The sequence below is a fragment of the Apteryx rowi genome, unplaced genomic scaffold, assembly GCF_003343035.1.
Source record: "Apteryx rowi isolate R43461 unplaced genomic scaffold, aptRow1 scaffold_773, whole genome shotgun sequence".
In the NCBI taxonomy this organism is placed as follows: Eukaryota; Metazoa; Chordata; class Aves; order Apterygiformes; family Apterygidae; genus Apteryx; species Apteryx rowi.
In genome coordinates this window covers 19,669-38,824 of record NW_020451064.1, presented here as the reverse complement: position 1 = coordinate 38,824, position 19,156 = coordinate 19,669, and the positions used below count along the sequence as shown (strand labels likewise).

The following is a 19,156-nucleotide window of genomic DNA, read 5'->3' as shown; positions in this document are numbered from 1 at the left end:
CTACATTCTGTAACTGAATAGATCTTAAATGGCCAGWTGACTTCAATGTAGCTGTAACACAGCAGATGTATCTGTGATGCTGTTGAACCTGCAATGGTTTTCTTGTGAACATTACATGTACAAAACATTTAATGTAAGTACGACTGCTTTATTACTATTGTTTTTGTGCTAGGGAATTAGACATGTGGATCACTTTGGGTTCATCTGCAGAGAGTCTTCAGAAAATGGAGGCTTCCACTTCGTTTGCTACGTGTTTCAGTGTACAGATGAAGCACTGGTAAGAGAAAGAAATGAAAGCCCTAATCTCTTCTATTGCTCATTGCTCTGTGTCTTTTGCTGGTTGTCTTCAAATCCTGCTCCACTCAGAAATGTAATTATCTCGAAAATGCAATTAAGATTGCAGACTGCTAAGGAACTTTCAATTTTTTTTTTAAGGCAGAAGTTAAAATTGCCCTTCAAATCCAGTAAAACTTCCTTTCCTTGCAAAAACAAAGTTAGACTATGTGCCTCTTATCTGGAAGAATTTTTATGGTAGTGCCATATGTCTGTTCTTCAGAAAATCAGGACCACACTACTGTGCAGTAGGTCAGGTCAGTGCCCCACAACTGTAGTAAGCTTTTTTTACCATAGATAAGACAAGGTTTCTAGATAGAAGTAATATCTATTATTAGACTGTAATAATAAAATTGGTTGCTCTGGAAGAGACATGGCTTCAGCCAATGAGTTTTGTCTTGTTTGTGTGTTTGCGCACAGCAACAGCTCTTCTTTTTTACCATAAACATATTCCCAAACAAATTACAGTATCATTCTAGAATAAGACCGGTTGTGTTTGTGTTGAGAGAAGCAGAAGCTCTGTGGAGGAGAAGTGAAGTTCTCTTCTTGCTGCACTCCATTCTTTTCAGGTTGATGAAATCATGATGACATTGAAACAGGCTTTCACTGTAGCTGCAGTGCAACAGACTTCCAAGACACAGCCTCAGCTCTGTGAAGGATGTCCTCTGCAAAGCTTGCATAAACTTTGTGAAAAGATAGAAGGTGAGGATTAAAGAATTTTTCTGATCAAATATGTTTTCCAACAATTTTATTTGGGGATAATTTTACTTTTAAAACTCTGTGGGAATGAATGCTAAAAAAAATTGCATATTAATTTGGGTAGGAAGGACGAATGAATGCCAATCTTTATTTAGAGGACTGCAATATTAAGCTATCTGTCAGGTAATAATTTTCAAACAAAACCTTAGCTTCCTTCTTGTGTTTTCAGTTGATTTTTAAAAACTAATTAAGAGTCTAAATATTATGGAATTGCTGCTAGCTTGGCTCTCTTGGCTATATAAACACAGATAACGAACTTCTCAAGAATATATGCTGCAATAGCTATGAACTGCTGTCCTTTTGAACCCGGTTAGACAATGGCATTATACTACCACTAAATGCGAGCCAAACGGTTTTTAATATGTTTGTTTGTGTTGCTGACCTATACTCCTGTATGAAWATGTGATAGTTACAATTTGTAGTTGTTGCCCCCAAAACAAGGTCAAGACATAAAGACTATTTGCTTTTGTGCAAATTTCACTGCTAGGTTTTGTTCATTTAAGGAAGGTCTGGGATGAATAAAGGGCGACAACAGCTTGTCGGATCAGACTACAGTAGTTTGTTGGACTACAACCTATCTGGTATTACTCTGAAGAAACTGGAGAACTTCCAAAACTATATTTCACACTATTTTGGCCTCAACTAGCTATAATTTTTGAGAAAAATTTTGAAGGCAAATGAATCTTAATGACATTAATTGTGCTGTGTGCTTCTGGAGGAGAAATGCCATGATCAGAAGCTGAAGTACAAAACACCGTTGATGGCTTGCTGCTTTTCACAGAAAGCATAAAAAAGAAATTTAATCCAGGACGAGAACAAAAAAAAATAATCTGAATGAGAGAGTAGTCTGCTTTAGACTCCCAATAAATGTTAAAAAAAGGCAAAGCAAAAACTTTGCTAAAATGTAATAAATACTCTGTTCTGCAAAGAGGCCAAGGCATAAAAGTAGGAGAAAAATCGATCTGAAGTATATTTATATAACTCCATAAACAAAACGCAGTGAGTACTGCATAAAACACCGACAGAGCAGTCAGTAGTAGATTGAGGGTTTATTTTATCATGTGTGATAACGGAATCTTCTCGATCAGCTAAGGAGTATAATCCTGGTCTGTGCTCAGCAAATCTCCTCATCACAAAGCATTCATGTCCCTTATTTTAAAGACATGAGTAAAAGTTCATTTATTCAAAGATTTAAATTAACGTAAGTTCTTTCTAAAGCCCTGTTCTGAAATCAGTGCAAGGGGTCAGCTACACTGGTGAACTTCAGCGTATTTATATGATGAACTTATTCTGACAAATTTGACCCTGTGATTTGTTCGTTTTTGTTCCTCTCTTAATAGGGCTACATCCTTCTAAGACTAAACTAGAACTGCAGAAGCATCTAACAACACTAAATAGCCAGGAACAGGCCTTAGTTTTTGAAGAGGTTAAGGTAAGTTTTCTGTTTCCCACAAAGCTTTTAAGCAATTGATAGTTTTTGCTAAAATTAGTGTGAAGCACCATAATTATTTTCATTTTTTTGTGATTTATTCACTTGCATTTTAATAGTCCATTAATCACCCTATGCTTTATGCATCATTTTTGTTTTAGAGCTGTTAAAAACTCATCTTTTGATAAAATTGGCTTATTTTACTTTTTTTTTTTCTAAGACTATTTGTTTACCATTACATTGTTGACTATTAACTGAGGAAAATTGCATGCAAACAAATTTTTGTGGGTGAAGGTAGTAACTTTTACCCTGAGAATGTTCAGTTGTTACTTTGGCCAAAGCAAATTACTATAATATTTCCAAATCAGAAAGTTTCATGCTAAAAATTTAACCTGAATCTTAACACTTGARTTTGTCAAACTAACTAAGAAGTTTAACTTTCTGTCTTCTGAATGAAATGCAGATTAGCATGGAGGAAAGCGCAGCTAGATTTGAAAGAGAGGATGAATGTTGTAGGAAATGCCATTGGGCTTGGCATAGAAAGATTAGGAAATTTCAGAGTCTTTTTTAATGTTTCCTTCCTGTTTCGAGTTATTTCAGTTTCTTTCTTTGCGTGTTTCCATGTGACAGTTTATCATCCAACACGAAATTTGGAAATTATTCTATGGGAGTGGTTCCATGAGCTAATTTCTGAGGATATAGCAGCTAACTGGCATTATTGCCTTTTTAGTATTCTGTACGCAGTTTAATGGTCTAAAGCTTCTAATAGTCACAGGAAACGTGACTCACTTCTGGTGAGAGTCTGCAAATGTTTAACTTGATAAAACCAAGGGTAAAGTATGTTTCTCCTGCTTATGTTTTTCAGTTGGTTTTTGAGTTGGGATGCCTGAAGCTTATAGTCGTTGTGTTCTTTACAGCTTAGTATGTTGTAATAATGATTTGTGGGTTTAGATAACTATTTTTCTAAGAATATTTTTATTAATCCAGGGTGCTCCCCCAGCAATAGCTACTTCATACTGTATCCTATGGATTACATCAGTAGGATTAAAAACAACATATACTTTTCRAAAGATCTCTGTGATTAAATTCTATAATGAGTTGCGTTTTAAACTATTTTCTCTTGTAGTAATCCAAATCTCAATAGAATACTGCAGAGACAAGTATATTTACCTGGTACTTTTTTGTGCATCAGCTTTTAAAATAACAATGTTATTTCCAAAAAATGAAGTTTCCTGTAAGAAAGATAGGCAGTGGAAGGGTCGTGTGCTTCTTGGTGACTGAAAGGGATTACTTCGTGTGTGCTGCAAACACAGAACTGTACTTGTATTTATGCCAAAAACAAATTGATATAATATATTTTAAAGTCTTTATCTGTTTGTGGCTATTTATGCCTTGGTTAGCTGGCCTTAGTTTTTCCTTTGAACAAGGCTCACTCTCATGGTAATTCTGTCATTCGTGAGGGGGCTTCGGGGCTTCCCTGCCCGTGTGGCTGCTTTGCTCGAGCCACTGGCGTCCTCTAGTGGATGGATGGGGCAACATGGACTAAGTTAAACTTCATCTCGCACTAGCTGCATATTGATAGCGACAAAATGAAAAGGGTGAAGTATTTGCAAACTGTTACATGAATGGTGCAATTACTACGCTTGTGCGTTTTTTTTCTTAAAGAAATTAAGACCAAGAAATGATCAAAAAGAGAATGAGCTGGTTATCTCTGTTTTGAGAAACATGTATGAAGAAAAACAGAGGGACCATGTTCACATTGGAGAAGCAAAGCAGGTAAGTAATCACTCAGTTTCTGTTCGTGTAAGGGGCAGTCAGGAGAAATTTCCTGTTCAATTTTTTAATCTTTCCAAAAGTAAATTTCCATCACTGGCGTTTTGGAACTTTAAGCTGTCAGCAGTGGTGAAAGCTGGTTTTGCTTGAAATTTATAGGCTATTGTCAGGTGCAAAAATAGACATATGTCATATGTTTTGAAGTACTTGGTACAGACTGTTTTCAGGCCTAGGAGTTGTAATTAGGTGAACCACTAATTTGGTTGTTTCTTTCTTCTCACTACAGTGGAAATTCAACACATCTCAGGGAATATATAAAAAAACTTGTATTTCCTCTCAGCTAATCTGTGGCACTTGCCCTGTCTGCCTCTGTGTGAGTTGGTGCCCTGCCAAAGCACTGGACTTGTTTCTTGGTAAAGACTGTTGCATTTACTCAAAAGCTGGAAGTTATTTTTTGCACACAGACCACTGAAGCGGCCTGAAGGAGAAGTGGCTGAGAAGCACATTGCTGCAGAAAGAGCAGCATTTCATGCATTTCCAAAGGCCTGACCTACTTTGTCCTTTATCATGTTGTTGAGGAATAGGTACAGTAGAAGAGGTGACAGGGTGTAGGGCTGATGCTGTTTAACTGGCTATGTTTATTCAGCACCATTAAGATTTTCAAAGGTGATTAATGATTTTGGATGTCTTAGTTTGTGACTAACTTGAGACACCTTGAGGAGGCCTCTATTTCAAAAAGGGGTCAACACCCATTCTCTGAAAGCTTGCACTTCAGATCATTTGATGCTTTCCAAAATCTTGACTGACTCCCACCACCACTGGTTGATAAATTCACTGTAATGCCTTCTATTGTCTATTTATGATATAAACTGGTAAATGAATGTATGGAGAGTGATTAGACCCCTGAAGAAACTGGGGAAATAGCAGCCACTCTTCATTTACTATGGGTTTATTTTTTTAATCTCTTTTTTATGACTTACTGATTAATTTCTGACCTCTGAGAAAGCAGGAAGAAAACTTTGCACRTTTTGTTTTCTGATTTTTGTCTTGGGCATCTCATCAGAAATATGTGGATTTAGGGGAAAAAGCAGTGTCGTTTGGGCAGGACAGGAAGAAACTTTGCCTGAGGTTGTTTTTTCATCATATCTGAAATTTTTTCATTTGGACTAATGCCAACTATCAAACAGTTGTCAGTCATGAATGGCTTGGAAGTAGGCGTATATGAAACAGGACAATATATCTCTGGTGTGATTTGAATACTGCTGGGGCCTGCTGCAGTCTGTTTGCTCAACTCCTGGAACCTTAATTGGTTAATCTGATACTTGCAGAGATGCCAGGGCTCTAGGAACAGAGTTGTTTCGCCCTCAGTCCATCGTTTGTCTAAGCATAGCGTTTTGTATTTACTCTGATCGTTTATCTCCAGAGCTGTGTAATAGCAGATACCTTTGAACTTGTGCTCTGGCAGTATGTTTGTCTTGAAAATTAACTCATGATATCCTGGTATCTTTGTTTCTTTCTTTTCTGCGTAGATATTCATTTTCATGCTTGACTCCACCTTTTTTTAATTAATATTTAAATGGAAAATACAGAAGTATCTCATTTTGTCATACTGGAAATAGAATGCTTTAAAATTATATACCGCCTCATTTGGTGATGATGTGCTAGTGTCTGAGAGCTATTTTTCTGTCTGTGTACTAATAGCATGTGGTAATAGTTACAAAGGACAGGCATTCAAGTCTCTGAACTAGGGCTGGSTAGAGAGGACTATGATGCCTGGAGGCCTCAAGCTGAAGCCCCCCAAAATAACACTGAGAACTGTGCTCTGGTTTCTCCTGGGAGCATTAGGTTTGAGTGATAATACTTGCATTACAGTATCATTTCTGTATTTGCTACAGTAATGTTCACAAGCTCTAAAAATGGGCTGAAATATTTATTTAAAAAGCACATCTCTCTAATGACTTTTGACTTTAAAGTGGCGGTGTTCCTACTGGTGAAATATGTAGAGGAGTTGCATTATTATAGATCTTCCTAGCCTTCAGAAAGCCCCATTTTATAGTGAATGGAGACACTGAGGGTTCTTATTAACTATGGACTTCATCTAGTTTGATTAATATTAGGACTGAAGAAAAATAAATCTCATCAGAAATCTCCAATCTGTTACACTTGTGTTTAGAATTTATAAAATTGCGCTTTAACCTTGAAGAAAATTTGTCAACGGAGCCATAAATCTCTATTGAAATAGCAGTTCTTCTGAAGCATGCTGTACTCTACTTAACAAACAGGATTTGAATAGATTTCCTGATCTTATTTTAGAGTATTTTGGTAAACTTCAATATAAGTATCAGTAGAGAAAAAGGCATGAGAAGTCAAGTACTCCAGGAGAAAGCACTGATTTATGTTACAGGAAGTCTTTGGACTGTTCATTGAGATTTTGCTCCCTACTGTTGTCACATTTACATTTTTAAAAACTTACAGACTTTACAACCCCCTGCTGAGAATGCTGGAAATGAGGTGCCCAGCAGTACTCCAAGGTTCAGATTAGATATGTTAAAGAACAAAGCAAAAAGATCTCTGACAGAATCATTTGAAAATATTTTATCACGTGTAAGTATCTTCATGTTTGTTGTCTCTGAACATAATTCCGTTGTTTTATTTATTTGAATGATAGATATATCATATCTACAGCTTTCCAGGCTGTAGCTAAGTGGTTATTAAAGGTAGAATGATTAAAAATACTTGCGTGTATGTGCTATAAGAAGACAAAACAAAGCATGGCTTTGGTAAAGAAAATACCAAGGTCCTAGAGGAAGTGAACTAATTTCTAGGTGAAGAAGTAGTTTATATAGGCTTTTCGAAAAATGAGTATGAAGTTGAGCATGAGAACTTTCTGAAGAATAACCATGGTTTTAGTTCCCTTTTGGTTCAAAAAAGTAACAATAATTGTTCATTTTATATAGAAGGAAATAATTTGAGAACTGACTAAGGATTCTGAATAAGATAGTATTTAATACTGATACAGGAGAACTGATAGATAATAAGGCATCAGAGTTCTTAAATGCAAGAGATCATTTGAACACAAGGAGTGTAAAGAACTTCAAAAGGCACTAATGTTATCCAGGCATTTGGGCAATATCACATCAAGTAAAATTTATTGTGAACAGTATCTGGCAATACCGATTGGTGGGAACAACTCCTGTGTGGTAATGGTCTCCAAGTAAACACACTGGGAAAAGGTATACTTTTCACAAATAGATGGCTGAAAATACCTGTTAAGTATACAGCAATCATTAAGAAAACAAATCAGATGTCAGGTTAAGCACTACTTAAACCTACAGAATGCCTTCTCTTTGAATATTCTTCGCTTTGCACCTCATTTCAAAACAGATACAGGGCAAAGCAGAAGGGGTTCGGGAAAAGGACTGAGGAAGATAATTAGAGACTTGGAAAGACTTCTGTCTGACATTGGATTAAAAAATTAGAACTTTTTTTTAGGGAGAAGATAAACAAGACTTGATACGTGGTAGAAAACCAAGCTACAAATACTAAAGAAGATAAATTGGGCATTCTCATTTCTCGTAGTCAAAAAGATAAACTGAAGCAAAATCTAGTGTTTATTGGCAAAACATTTTTTAATATAGATTCAGCTTGTACTGCTAAAACTAGGCTTTTAAAATTTCTTTCACACCTAACCTGTTCCCATGGAACAAGTGATAATGGCAAAAGCACATTTTCAGTTATAATTATGCATATAGCTAGGATTTTTAGCTTCATATCTCCCTCATTGCATCCTGAACAGCATTTATAGAGTTCACCCCCATGAAATCCTGATGTGGATGTGTTTGGGATGTGAAACATACCATTAGTGTAATTACACTAACAGTAATAATGGTTACTGTCCTAGTATTTGCCAGTTTGTCCAGACTTTTGTAAACCGTGCTTATATGAGCACAGTTGTATATAATTTGCATTTTCACTGTCATAGCTGTGTTGATGAAAATTCTTCATTTTGATCAGATCTGAGACAAAACAGTTTGCCTGGAGTTCAGAGAAGAATATTCACTGTTGTGAATAATACCAATTTATTAAATTGTACCTGGAATAACAGTTCAAAGAGAACATAAGCCTTTACTTCAGAACATAAAGTAATGTTACTGTTTAAGGTTAAGAAGATACTAGTTCCATAGGCATGTAAGCATGTAAGAATCCTTCAGGAGGTTTCTTGAAATTTCTCTAAATTATATAACAACATCAGAGATTAAGAGATTATGCAAAAATATTTGGTTATGTTTTCTGATTCGTAGGCATTGAAATGGTAGTCACCAGAAGTGATGTTTTGCTGTGCATTAAATTGATATGGTTTTCAGTCCTTTGTAATAGACAGCCTTTTCCTCTTTTTATAGCTTGATAACAAGTACTTAGTGTGAAAATTTCCTGTTTGGACCACAGAAGGTAGTTGAACAATAGTTACAGTGCAATGCATGCAACATGTAATTGTGTACTTACCGTAGAAAGCGTGTGTGTGTGTGTGTATTTCCACATAAAAGAGTTAGGCTATGATGCGTCCAAAAGCTCATGTGTCCACAGACACGCACAAAATTGCCAGTGAGAGTTCACTAATTGCATAAGATCCTTTAATACGTCAGTGACTATCCTGAATGAAGCTGCTTAATTAAAGGGAATTAAATTTTATACTGAGCTTGGAAGTTACAGATTCTGATTACATAAAGCAAATCTTTTTTATTTTTATTTTATGGTATGCCAGAGAATTTCTGTATTGTAATCTAATTGTTGGTGTGCTTTATTTCTATAGGGCAGTAAAGCCAGAGGTCCACTAGATAGTTCTGGTAGTGTGGATTTGGAGAGCTCCATGTCCAGTACGTTAAGCAGCATAAGTAAAGTAAGTAAAGCCTGTAGTGAAGGTATATATTAAGAAGCTTCAGTTAATATTCCCTAAAACAACTAGTTAGATGTGAAATGCAGTTACCAACTGATCATATAACTGTTCTTTGTTTGAACGTTTTGTATTTTGTTTTATTTTTTGAGTAGGCAACCTAACTGATTGTGTGTGAAAAGAAATAGACTACAGAACAWCCAAACAGAATGTTAAGAGCAGTATGACAGAGTAGGGGGTAGGTATGTGCCTTTTTTCTTACCGGTAAGAATCCTGCTGCCGCTTGCAGGGTGCTCTTTATTCCAGTGCAGAGTCCCTCTGAAGCTGATGGGGCTGCATCCATTGTAGGCAGCATCGTCAGTCAGCCTCTACCTTTCCCCTTTTGTTTTTTTCTATCTTGAAGCTATTTTGCAAGTTTTTAGAATTTGTAAGTTTGTTACCCAGATCATTTTTCACGGGTATAATATGTTAAGATGACTTTGAATACTCTGAGGAACAACTTGAACAAAGTAATTTTCCCTGCTTACTAATAGCAGAGATTCAGATTAAGAAATAGCAGTCACATGTCAGTAAAATGGTAACATGTAAGGAGCTGTTAACTGCGAGTTTCTACCAGATTTCCATACTTTGTGACAAGGTAGGATTCATATTAAATCTAAGTTTCTGTTCTCCAGAAGTTTCAAGTTGCCTTTAGGCCTTTCAGTCTATTTCCTGTGCTATAAAAGAGAATGGTGCATTTGGGGTTCCATTTGAATTAGAAATGTATTATACTGTATAGAAATATGTATGTAGTATGTATATTTCTGGTTGTTTATATCTATCTATATATTTGAAGTAAAATATGATATAATTAACATCATCTAAATCTTGCAACAATGTTAAGCAAAACTACTGTAATAGTTTCCATGCTGATGATCCTGATCTGCTCATCGTAATGTGACAGCACTGAAAGTACATGCCATGAATGCAGGATTACATTCATAAGAACTACAAAACTGAACCAAAAATGGAATGTTTTCCCCCTTTTGCATGGTTAGAAAGCTGTTAGTCTGAATAAAGCAATATAAACAACAAACAGCACAGAGGAGAAAGATGGTCTTCCTCCTTGGATGTAGCCTAGCACTCTGCAGACTTGGATACAGCTATTAATTCTGTGCCATTTGCTCTAACATTAAGTCACCTAGTGGACTCCTGACTTCAGGTAATGAAGAGTCTACCCTTTCAGCTCATGTTTTTTAAAGAATGGCCAACTTTGCAAGGCGTGCATGAAGTGAGGAAAAAAGAGAAGTTCATAGTTTTGGACTGGCACAGGCAGAAGATCAAAGTCCTTCACTCAAGTTCTCAGACTAGAGATTTAGAATTTATAAAATAAAATCTTACAATGTTATATGGGATGCTAAACATCCAGTACTCTGAAATGCTTCCTTTTTCATTGTTGTCACCACCCAAACCTGCCCAATCTGTTAATTTCTCATTTCTTCTGAGTTGTCCTAAACATACTATAAAATACAATTATTCTTGAAATTATTGKTTTTGTATTTTTTTTGTATTCTGTACAATGGAGACTTTGTGATTTGTTGATGTACTTGATTAACAACAAAACTGTAAGATACCAACGCTTCTGTATTTGAGATATCATGATAAAAATGTCCATGTTTGTAGCAGGTCTCTTTGGAGTGTGTGATGTGGAACTGCAACCTCAAAAATTGATTTTTATCACCACGTATTGATAACCATATTTTTTGCATTGCTAGGAACCACCTCTGTGTGTAAAAGAGAGAGAGAGGCTTCCTACCCTTCCTACAGAAAACTCTGTCAAGACCAGTGGCTCAGCGGGTGATCTCTCCAGTGACCAGGATAGTTTTCCAATTGAGCAGGCTGTTAAATTACCTCAGCAAAGCTTTCGACGGCGAGCAAACACCCTGAGCCATTTGCCAACGGAAAGCCAGGAATCTCTGGAGCCTGTTGAGAAGTTGCCATCTGTTTCGCAGAGGAAGCTTATGAGGTATCACTCTGTGAGCACAGAGACTCCTCACATGAGAAAGTAAGACTTACTAAAAGCAGGATATGATTTGGTTTGTTGAGGACATATTTGGGGATGATAACTGCATACCAGGTATGTCCTCTTAGTGAATAACAAATGCATCATAGCAGCATGATTCTTTTTGAGGTTTGTAGGTATCCTATTTAAAAATGCATTTAGCCCTGTGTGTCCCACAGGGGAGATAAAACATGAAACATGCAGTTCCACAATAAACATTACAAAAATAAGTGTAAGCACAATGTAAGATTGCTCCTGAGGAGTTAGATTATATTTTTGAAAGTGATACTCAGTGATTTTTGTTGTTTTGATCTGCGAGCAGTATAATAAATTTTACTTTTATGTACTCTGTTTATGGAGAGAAGTCCTGTAGCATTTGTGATGAAAACTTTATGATTTGGTGAATTTGTCTGTGAAATATTTAAGATTAGACTTTAAATAACATACAAAACTGACTTAAATTACCTAATTTTTGACAGAGGCGAGACTCCTGTCCAGGTTGTAAATGAACCTTTGTAGTTTTTACTCACGAAAACAAGCTACTGACTGGCTTCATGCAAATATTCTTCAAGCTGTCCTCCTTTACAAGTGTGCCTCTACATCTCTAAAATCTCCTCTTAACTTTATGGCAGTTTTCTTCCCTCCCTCTGTCTGGCTTTTTCCAATTATTGTGAAAACATTTCTCTCTGTGGACTTCTGTTTTACTGCCCAAACTGCTCGTTTACACAAGTTAGACAGTAGAAAATCTGTATATGTTCCAGCTCATTTTCCCCTGCAGGAGGCAGGGCAGTAAAAGAACATGCCTAAAATAGGTGATGACAATGAAGAAAGAGAATTTTAATATTAAAAATAAAACATAACCGGGGATGCCTTTTTGTCCCTTCTTTGAACCTTTTTGATTCTTAAATACTAGAATGCGTTTGTAGTGCAACTTAGAGCTCATGTCTTGTTGGTGTGCTGCCCTCGTGAGGGTTGTGCTGACAGTTGTGGCTGCTTGTTCAATCAGTTCTTATTTTAATATAGAAGTGCAACTGAAAGTTAAATATAGCTATTGCTGTTTGAGTTAGATCATGTAACTTTCAGTAAGACTTGAATGTGCTTGCACCCTCACATAACTCGACCCAAAAAGAAATCAGTTACTCATCTCTCACGGTTAAAGTACAGAATTGGGGGAAATGGAAAACTTTAAAGAAAATTCTACTTAAAGTTTTCAAAAATCACCTCAAGGATTGGCTCTGAACAAGTCATGAATGAGTGTTTTGAACAGCTTACCCCAATCCATAAGTTGTTTCCAAACTGTAAAGAGATTCAGTTCTTCAAAAGGTGTAACATCTCACCAAGGAGAAGCACATATAGGGGGTGTCATTGATGTTACTTTGGAGTTTAAATTTAGTCATACGCTGAAATGCCTTGCTGAAGCTTCTAAGTATATATTTGGGACTTTTCTGGTTGGATTACAATGTTCAGCCTCTCACAGAGCCTTAACTGAGAAAAACATAGGGAATAGTTCATTTGTACTGGCCAGGTCACTTTCAAGCAATTTCACTTCTCTCTCTCTCTCTCTCTCTCTCTCTCTCTTTCCCCCCACCCCCCCCTTCTGTTTCCGTGTTTTGTTCTTTCTGTTACCTCAACTCCATCCGTCTGGTTGGAATCCCTCTATACGGCTTGAACACATCTGTCGGCGAATCTAAAAGTTCTTCTGGTCAACTTGCACCTTCTTCTACTCTAGCTCGTCTTAATCCCTCAGCCTCTTCACCCAACTTTTTTAAATATCTAAGGCATAATGCAAGTGGAGAACAAAGTGGGCATTTTAACCAAAAGAGGTGAGCTAGCTGCTGTCTGTGGTTTGGGGTAGGGTTTGTTTTACTGTGTCATAAATATGAAGCTCTGCAGTGTAAATAATAATTTAAGGTGGTAGATTTGAGGGGGAGAGGGGGATATCTTAACTCCTCTGCTACTGACTGTAGCACTGCATCATGGCATAATTTTTTGCTTTATTGAAATGAAATTCTTTCAGACGTGACTTATTTGGGGATGAGTTGCTTTTGTTATGCAGCAGACAGCAGCACTGATTAAACTGTGCCAGGGATTTATTTGCCAAGAACCTGTGATCCAGCTTTGTCTGTCTCTCCTGAATCAATCACTTCTGTTCTCTTTTGTTCACAGTAACACAGAAGCATATTCATTTATTTTTTTGTGCTTGATGTTAAAGGCAAATTAACAACATATGTGGAGAAAGAAATAGCTGGATAGTGGGGAGCAGATTCAAAAAGCAGCTCCTGTGTTTCTCTTGGTTACCTTTACCAATATCAGATGCTATTTTTCTGTTACTTGTGTTTCTTGGAATGAAAATACATATAGAGAAAATTGAGAAAAGGACATTAACCCTTCATTTCCCTGAAAGTTTGAAAGTGAGCTCCCTAAAATTCTTAACCATGAAACCCTTCAAGTTGTATTTGCCAAAAATATTAACCGGCATCTTTCTTAATTTGGCTTCACCTCGAATGTATAGTATAGCTTGGGGACGGGGGGGAAATATGAATCTACAATGTCCTCTGTACTCATCATTTTAATAACACTTACCTAGTTCTGAACACCATACTAATGTCCCCTTATTTGAATCCCGAAGGTTAAATTCTCAGAAGTAGATTCTTTCAAAGTAAATTTTGTACTAGATTCTGCACTTACAGTAGCAAGTTCTTCCCTTTCCCTATCATTAAAGGGTATACTATATCGAACCTCTAAKCAACAGGACTTAAAAATTAAGTTGATAGGGATATCAAATAAGTTAATGAGTTTAAATCAATAAAATCAAACTGTCCAGGTTATTGTAATTCTTTAAGCAAAATTACCCTGTAATTGTAATTGAATTGCAATCCTATTGTAAGTGAAACCTGTTTACAGGGCACACCATGCTACAGCTTTTTGTTCCTTATGCTCGTTACTAGCTATGAAAGAACGACTTCACTTCATGCTAGTGATCATCCCAAAGTATTCACCCCATCCCTGCTCACATTTTCTTTAGCAGGCAGTGCTATATGCAATCCAGATACGTCATTATGGTTTATCAGTTCTTTTTATAACATAGTTCATAAGGAGTAAGTTCTCCTACCTGCATGTTTTTGTGTACTTTTCTGAGATGTATCTTCTAGCATCATCAGCCAAGTAACTTTCTAGATTTTCACTCCATASAGAAAATTTAATTGAGTAGTTCTTATTTCCTTGTGTTAACCTTATTCTGAGTGTGCTGGGAGCTCATTACTTAAAAGAAAGAACAGAACCAGGAATTATGTTGGCCAGAAGAATGTTAATGAAATTTGATTAGGGCTTCTGTCTGTTGCATAAATAGAGCAACAATCTCAAATAATCAGTCAGAAAACTCAGCTGTTCTCTTAAAACCTCCAAGCTTGTCTGAATAAAACCTTGTTAATGCTTTACAAAATGCTGTTTGAGCACTTGCCAGCACAGTGATTATCAAAGTGTCAACTTTTCTTACCCTTTTTTCCCAGAACTTAGTCAGTAGTTGAAACTCATATTTAAGTAGATGTTCAATGATAAAGTTGGCATCAGTTCTTACTAGATTAAAGGAATTTGCTTGAAATATGCACTAGAAATCTTTGAGTATAGCAAAGATTAATAAATTTACTGGAAATAAATTTATTTATATTGGAACATTTTAGTTGGCCCAAATACATATTTCAAAGTAGCACATTGTTACTAGCTTCAGTTTTGATTTTGGTTTCCTTGGTATTGATGCCTTCAAGAGTTAGCTGCTTTTTGTTTGAAACTTACCGTATATATTATTTTTATTCTGTGCATTTATACTTCATCATTCTAAACTACACTTTTCCCAACTGCACTCTCAGCATCTCCTACCGTACTGCCTTAAGGAAAAAGCTTCATTCTTCCTCTTCTGTGCCAAATTTCTTAAAATTTCTGGCTCCTGTAGATGAAAATAACACCTCTGACTTTAGGAGCACAACAAGGTAGGGTTCTTTCCTTAAGTCTCAAGGTAAAAGTGTACTATTCAAAGGTCTCTTTGTTTGAAATGTTCCGAATGCTTTTTGCACTTGTGAAACACAATTTGTGCAACAGTTCACTTGCATGTATTTTGCATGTGATTGCTGTGAAAAGGATGGAGCTGTCCCAGACTTTTCTCCTAGAAAGATTGCAGAAATCATTTATTTTGGTGTTGTGATTATGCAGCTTTTATCTGTGTACTTCTGTGATTACTCCTGCCAAAGGACTTTGTTAGAGGTTTTCAATTTATAGAATCTATGGTTCATCCTAAACAATGCCTGGGTCCTCCAGTGGAAGGAGAGAATGATTCCTGGCTTGTAAACTGCTACTCCCGGTTGCTGCCAGAGCTAAAGTTCATTTATCCTTTTCAGCTTGACCAAAGACTCATGAAACCCCTTAGCAGAGGGTTGGAATGAAGCAGTGAATTGAACTATTTATAGATGTAACAGGTGAAAGTTATTAGTGGGATTTTTAATAGGACGACAGCATTGCTGTTCATTATTTTATTTAATATTTTGACAAAAAAACTCTGTGTATAGTCCGTGGATTATATCGAAGGAGTAGCATCCAAGGCTTCTGGATTGTTGCTTATTTCAGACTTTGACATGGGAACACAGATGTTAAAAGATTTGCTCCAAGTTTGTATCTCCGAAGGAGTATACTACATATGTAGTTCACAGAAGGCTGGAAGTTTACTTTATGTTTATAAAGCTCCTTCATGTCTGCTGATAAAAGGCATCAACAGCATTTTGTGTTTCTCCTATGAATAATTGCTAGATTTTGTGGAAGGCAGTTAAATAGCAGAATGGTAAAAGTACCTTAGTGTGTTTGTGTAAGTGTCTTTAATTCATTGTGCGTTTGATGCATTGCTGCAAAAAAAGCTGAAAATTAACTAAAACTTTAGACTGCACAGAGCTGTCAGCCCCTGCTGATGAACCTGAGTGATGTGTGCAGCCTTGTATAAGCCTGCTGCCAAGGAGCAAGTTTCACCCACCGAACACTTAGAGCTTGACCCAGCATGTGCACAGCACACTGCAATCCTTAGTTGATGGTTCTTGTTTTCATATTCACTGTRGACAATGTGTCACTGTAACTAGCAGATTCAGGTAACCTACTCATAAGCCCCATTCTGTATTCCACAATTTTAGTGACTACGAATCCAAACACAGCCAGCAGGCTGTTGGTGCTGACAGCCCTGTAAGGACTCGGCGGCRTTCATGGAGACAGCAGATATTCCTGCGAGTGGCAACCCCTCAGAAAGCATGTGATTCTCCCAGTCGATACGATGGTAAAGTCTTTGTTTGCTTACTCCCATAAATGTTGCTAATGGATGTGACCTCAGAAATGTGGGTTGCTTTGCCTAACGAGTGGGCACATTTGCCAGGTGTTCTATTTGTATTGTCTTTGCAGTTTGCCACCTGCTTTTGGGTCATACCAAGCTCATCAGCTGTTGAGTCTTTATTTTTCAGCTTCATATGTAACATAGTTCTGATTGTGTTAACTTAACTAGCAAAGGAATGATTTTCATACATGCTGTTTAATGATTTCTGGGGGAGAAAAAAAAATTCATCACCGAGTATTGGTCTGAAGAAGGTGAWGCTTCTATTTGATCTTCCATGCTGGAACATAGAACTAAGGCCTCCTAGAAAAATCTAGGCCTAGCACAAGGAATTAAATTTCTTTTATGATCTCAGTTGAGTTGTGTACACTTAATAGCGGACTGAAATTGGCCTCATATATGCTTCTTCAGTCTGTGATGCTTTGCCACTTAAGCCATGATTTCCTACCATTCCCTTATTTATTTACTGAATTTCTCTAGATCTAAAGAACCACAGACAAGGAAAATCACTGTATATGAGCATGTGGGTGCATCACTTCATGCGTTTCACCTTTTGCGAGCCAGACGGTACAATATACACTGAGACCAAAAATGACTCAGTGAACCCATCTACAGATAATGGTTTCTGGGTCACTAAAAATTGCATTTCAGAGCTTAAGCTCTCCAGGTTCTACTTTCTCACTGCTTTAAGGCCACAGTATAAAAAAGTAACAAGGAACAGGAGGAAATGGTATATTTAATGTAAATAATCTCAATATTTGAAGTGGTGGGGAAGCTGTCAGTTTTGATAGCTACAGAGACACTTTTCTTGCCTCTTAAAAGAGACATCCTTGGTTAACTGGATACTACRCATAACAAAAGCATTTCTAACATTAATGTATTGTTTCCAATGTAGCTGGATTTAATGTGGGATAAGCTGTATACGTGGTGGAGACCTCTGATATTTTGTGTGCTTCAAAACTAAGTGATCTTAAGAGCATGTCAGTGTATATATGTCAGTGTATATATACATGTCTGTGTAAACATAGATGTGAAACACTCTCCTTTGAAAGTGGCACACTTGAAGGGATATGGAGGGCTATTCAAGCTCAGCTGTACTGTGAAATGACTGTTTTTGCAAGTTTGACACAATTTTGTGACTGAAAATAGTCTTATTAGGTTTTGAAAGCCACAAAACTTCCCCCATATTAAATAGGAAAAAAAACCCTAAATTGCCCATCGAAGCTTTTTCTCTGAGATTTAGTAAGGCATAATAGCGGTGAGATACAATCTTAACAACCTACAGCTGGGTAAGCAGAATAGTTGGAGAAGTAAGTGTGGCCAGAATGGAAAACAGGAAGTGCTGTTAACAGGAGGAGCAGTTTAGAAGATCTGACCTTTTTCTCCACTCTTTGTTTTCTTTTTCTGTTTTTTTTCCAATGTACATATTCAGTTTATGAACAGAGGGAAGACATCAGAAGACTTCTCCCCCCACACACCCCCCCAGCAAGTTTTAGATTTTTCCATACAGATTTTTGTGCATCTCCTTCTGGAACATTTTGGGAAGCAAAGGATACTTACTCATGTTCAAGTCTGTAGTGTTCAAGAGACCTGTTGTATAGAGGATCTTACACTGGACTCACCACCATAGTTAACTTCTGTAATTCCAAAGAAAATGTACAAAGAAAATGCAATCCATCATCACCTTGTTGCTTTTTCTTTCATCTTCTCTCAGTGAGAAGCTGCATATGTGGTGGAGTTTCTTGATTTGATAAGAGGTTACATGTAGAGTTGCTTTTGCTCTATTTGTTTTTAAGGCTTCTTGCTCTTATTTTTTTAGACTGATTTCTTTTGGAAATAGAATTTATGCAAACAGCTGATATATGACCAAAAGACCAATTTCAACAAAGTTGAACAGACGGAGAAGGTTTTAAAGATACCATGTTTTGTTAAGTCCTGCAAAACTAGGCAGAAAGAGAGGGAAACAAGGGAGTGTTGATAAGTTTCCCTTTATAAATGGTGATCCCATTGGCCAGTTTCCTCCAGTAAAGTACAGTAGCTCACACACCACTCCAGGGTACTCTACAGGAGAACCTTAAGAAAAAAAGCCTGGGCATTTTTTAATAAGTAAGTCAACCAAGAGATCCAGATCTCTGTGAGTCAGAGATGATAGAAAGTTTTACAAGCTTAGCATAGTCTGCTTTGCTAAACTTTATATTAATAATCCACCAGTATGCTTGAACTATATACTGCATTGACCCAGTGTGGGCAGGCACTGTCAACCAAATGAAACTGCTCTGTGGATGTAACTTCTTCAGGCTGTATTTAGTAAATATGCCCATGTAAAATGTCATGAGCAGCAGAGACATTTTTAAGCTCTATACAGACAGAAAGATGTAGATTCTGACATTTGTGAACCCATTTGTATCGGTAAGTGGTAAGCTGAATCTCAAGAGGCATTATGCTCACTGCCACTCCCTGTGTGGTTAACAGGGGGCAGGATATGATGACATATTTACAATAAATATAAAAAACCTAAACAACTGATACATAATTATGTAGAAATTTCAAATTTAATCTTACAAGGTACTG

General features: G+C 36.8%; 1 protein-coding gene across 1 annotated transcript in view; it reads left to right on the top strand.

Annotated features, from left to right (window-relative positions):
• The window catches only part of TBC1D1 (TBC1 domain family member 1), a gene marked incomplete at its 3' end in the record, with an annotated part of 106,230 nt that overhangs the window by 69,925 nt on the left and 17,149 nt on the right, over positions 1–19,156 (top strand). The window contains exons 5-12 of the mRNA XM_026088554.1: positions 173–277; positions 903–1,035; positions 2,433–2,524; positions 4,187–4,297; positions 6,770–6,898; positions 9,105–9,191; positions 10,940–11,190; positions 16,395–16,534. Of these exons, the coding sequence (XP_025944339.1) occupies positions 173–277; positions 903–1,035; positions 2,433–2,524; positions 4,187–4,297; positions 6,770–6,898; positions 9,105–9,191; positions 10,940–11,190; positions 16,395–16,534 (1,048 nt within the window). The remainder of the gene's footprint in view (positions 1–172; positions 278–902; positions 1,036–2,432; positions 2,525–4,186; positions 4,298–6,769; positions 6,899–9,104; positions 9,192–10,939; positions 11,191–16,394; positions 16,535–19,156) is intronic.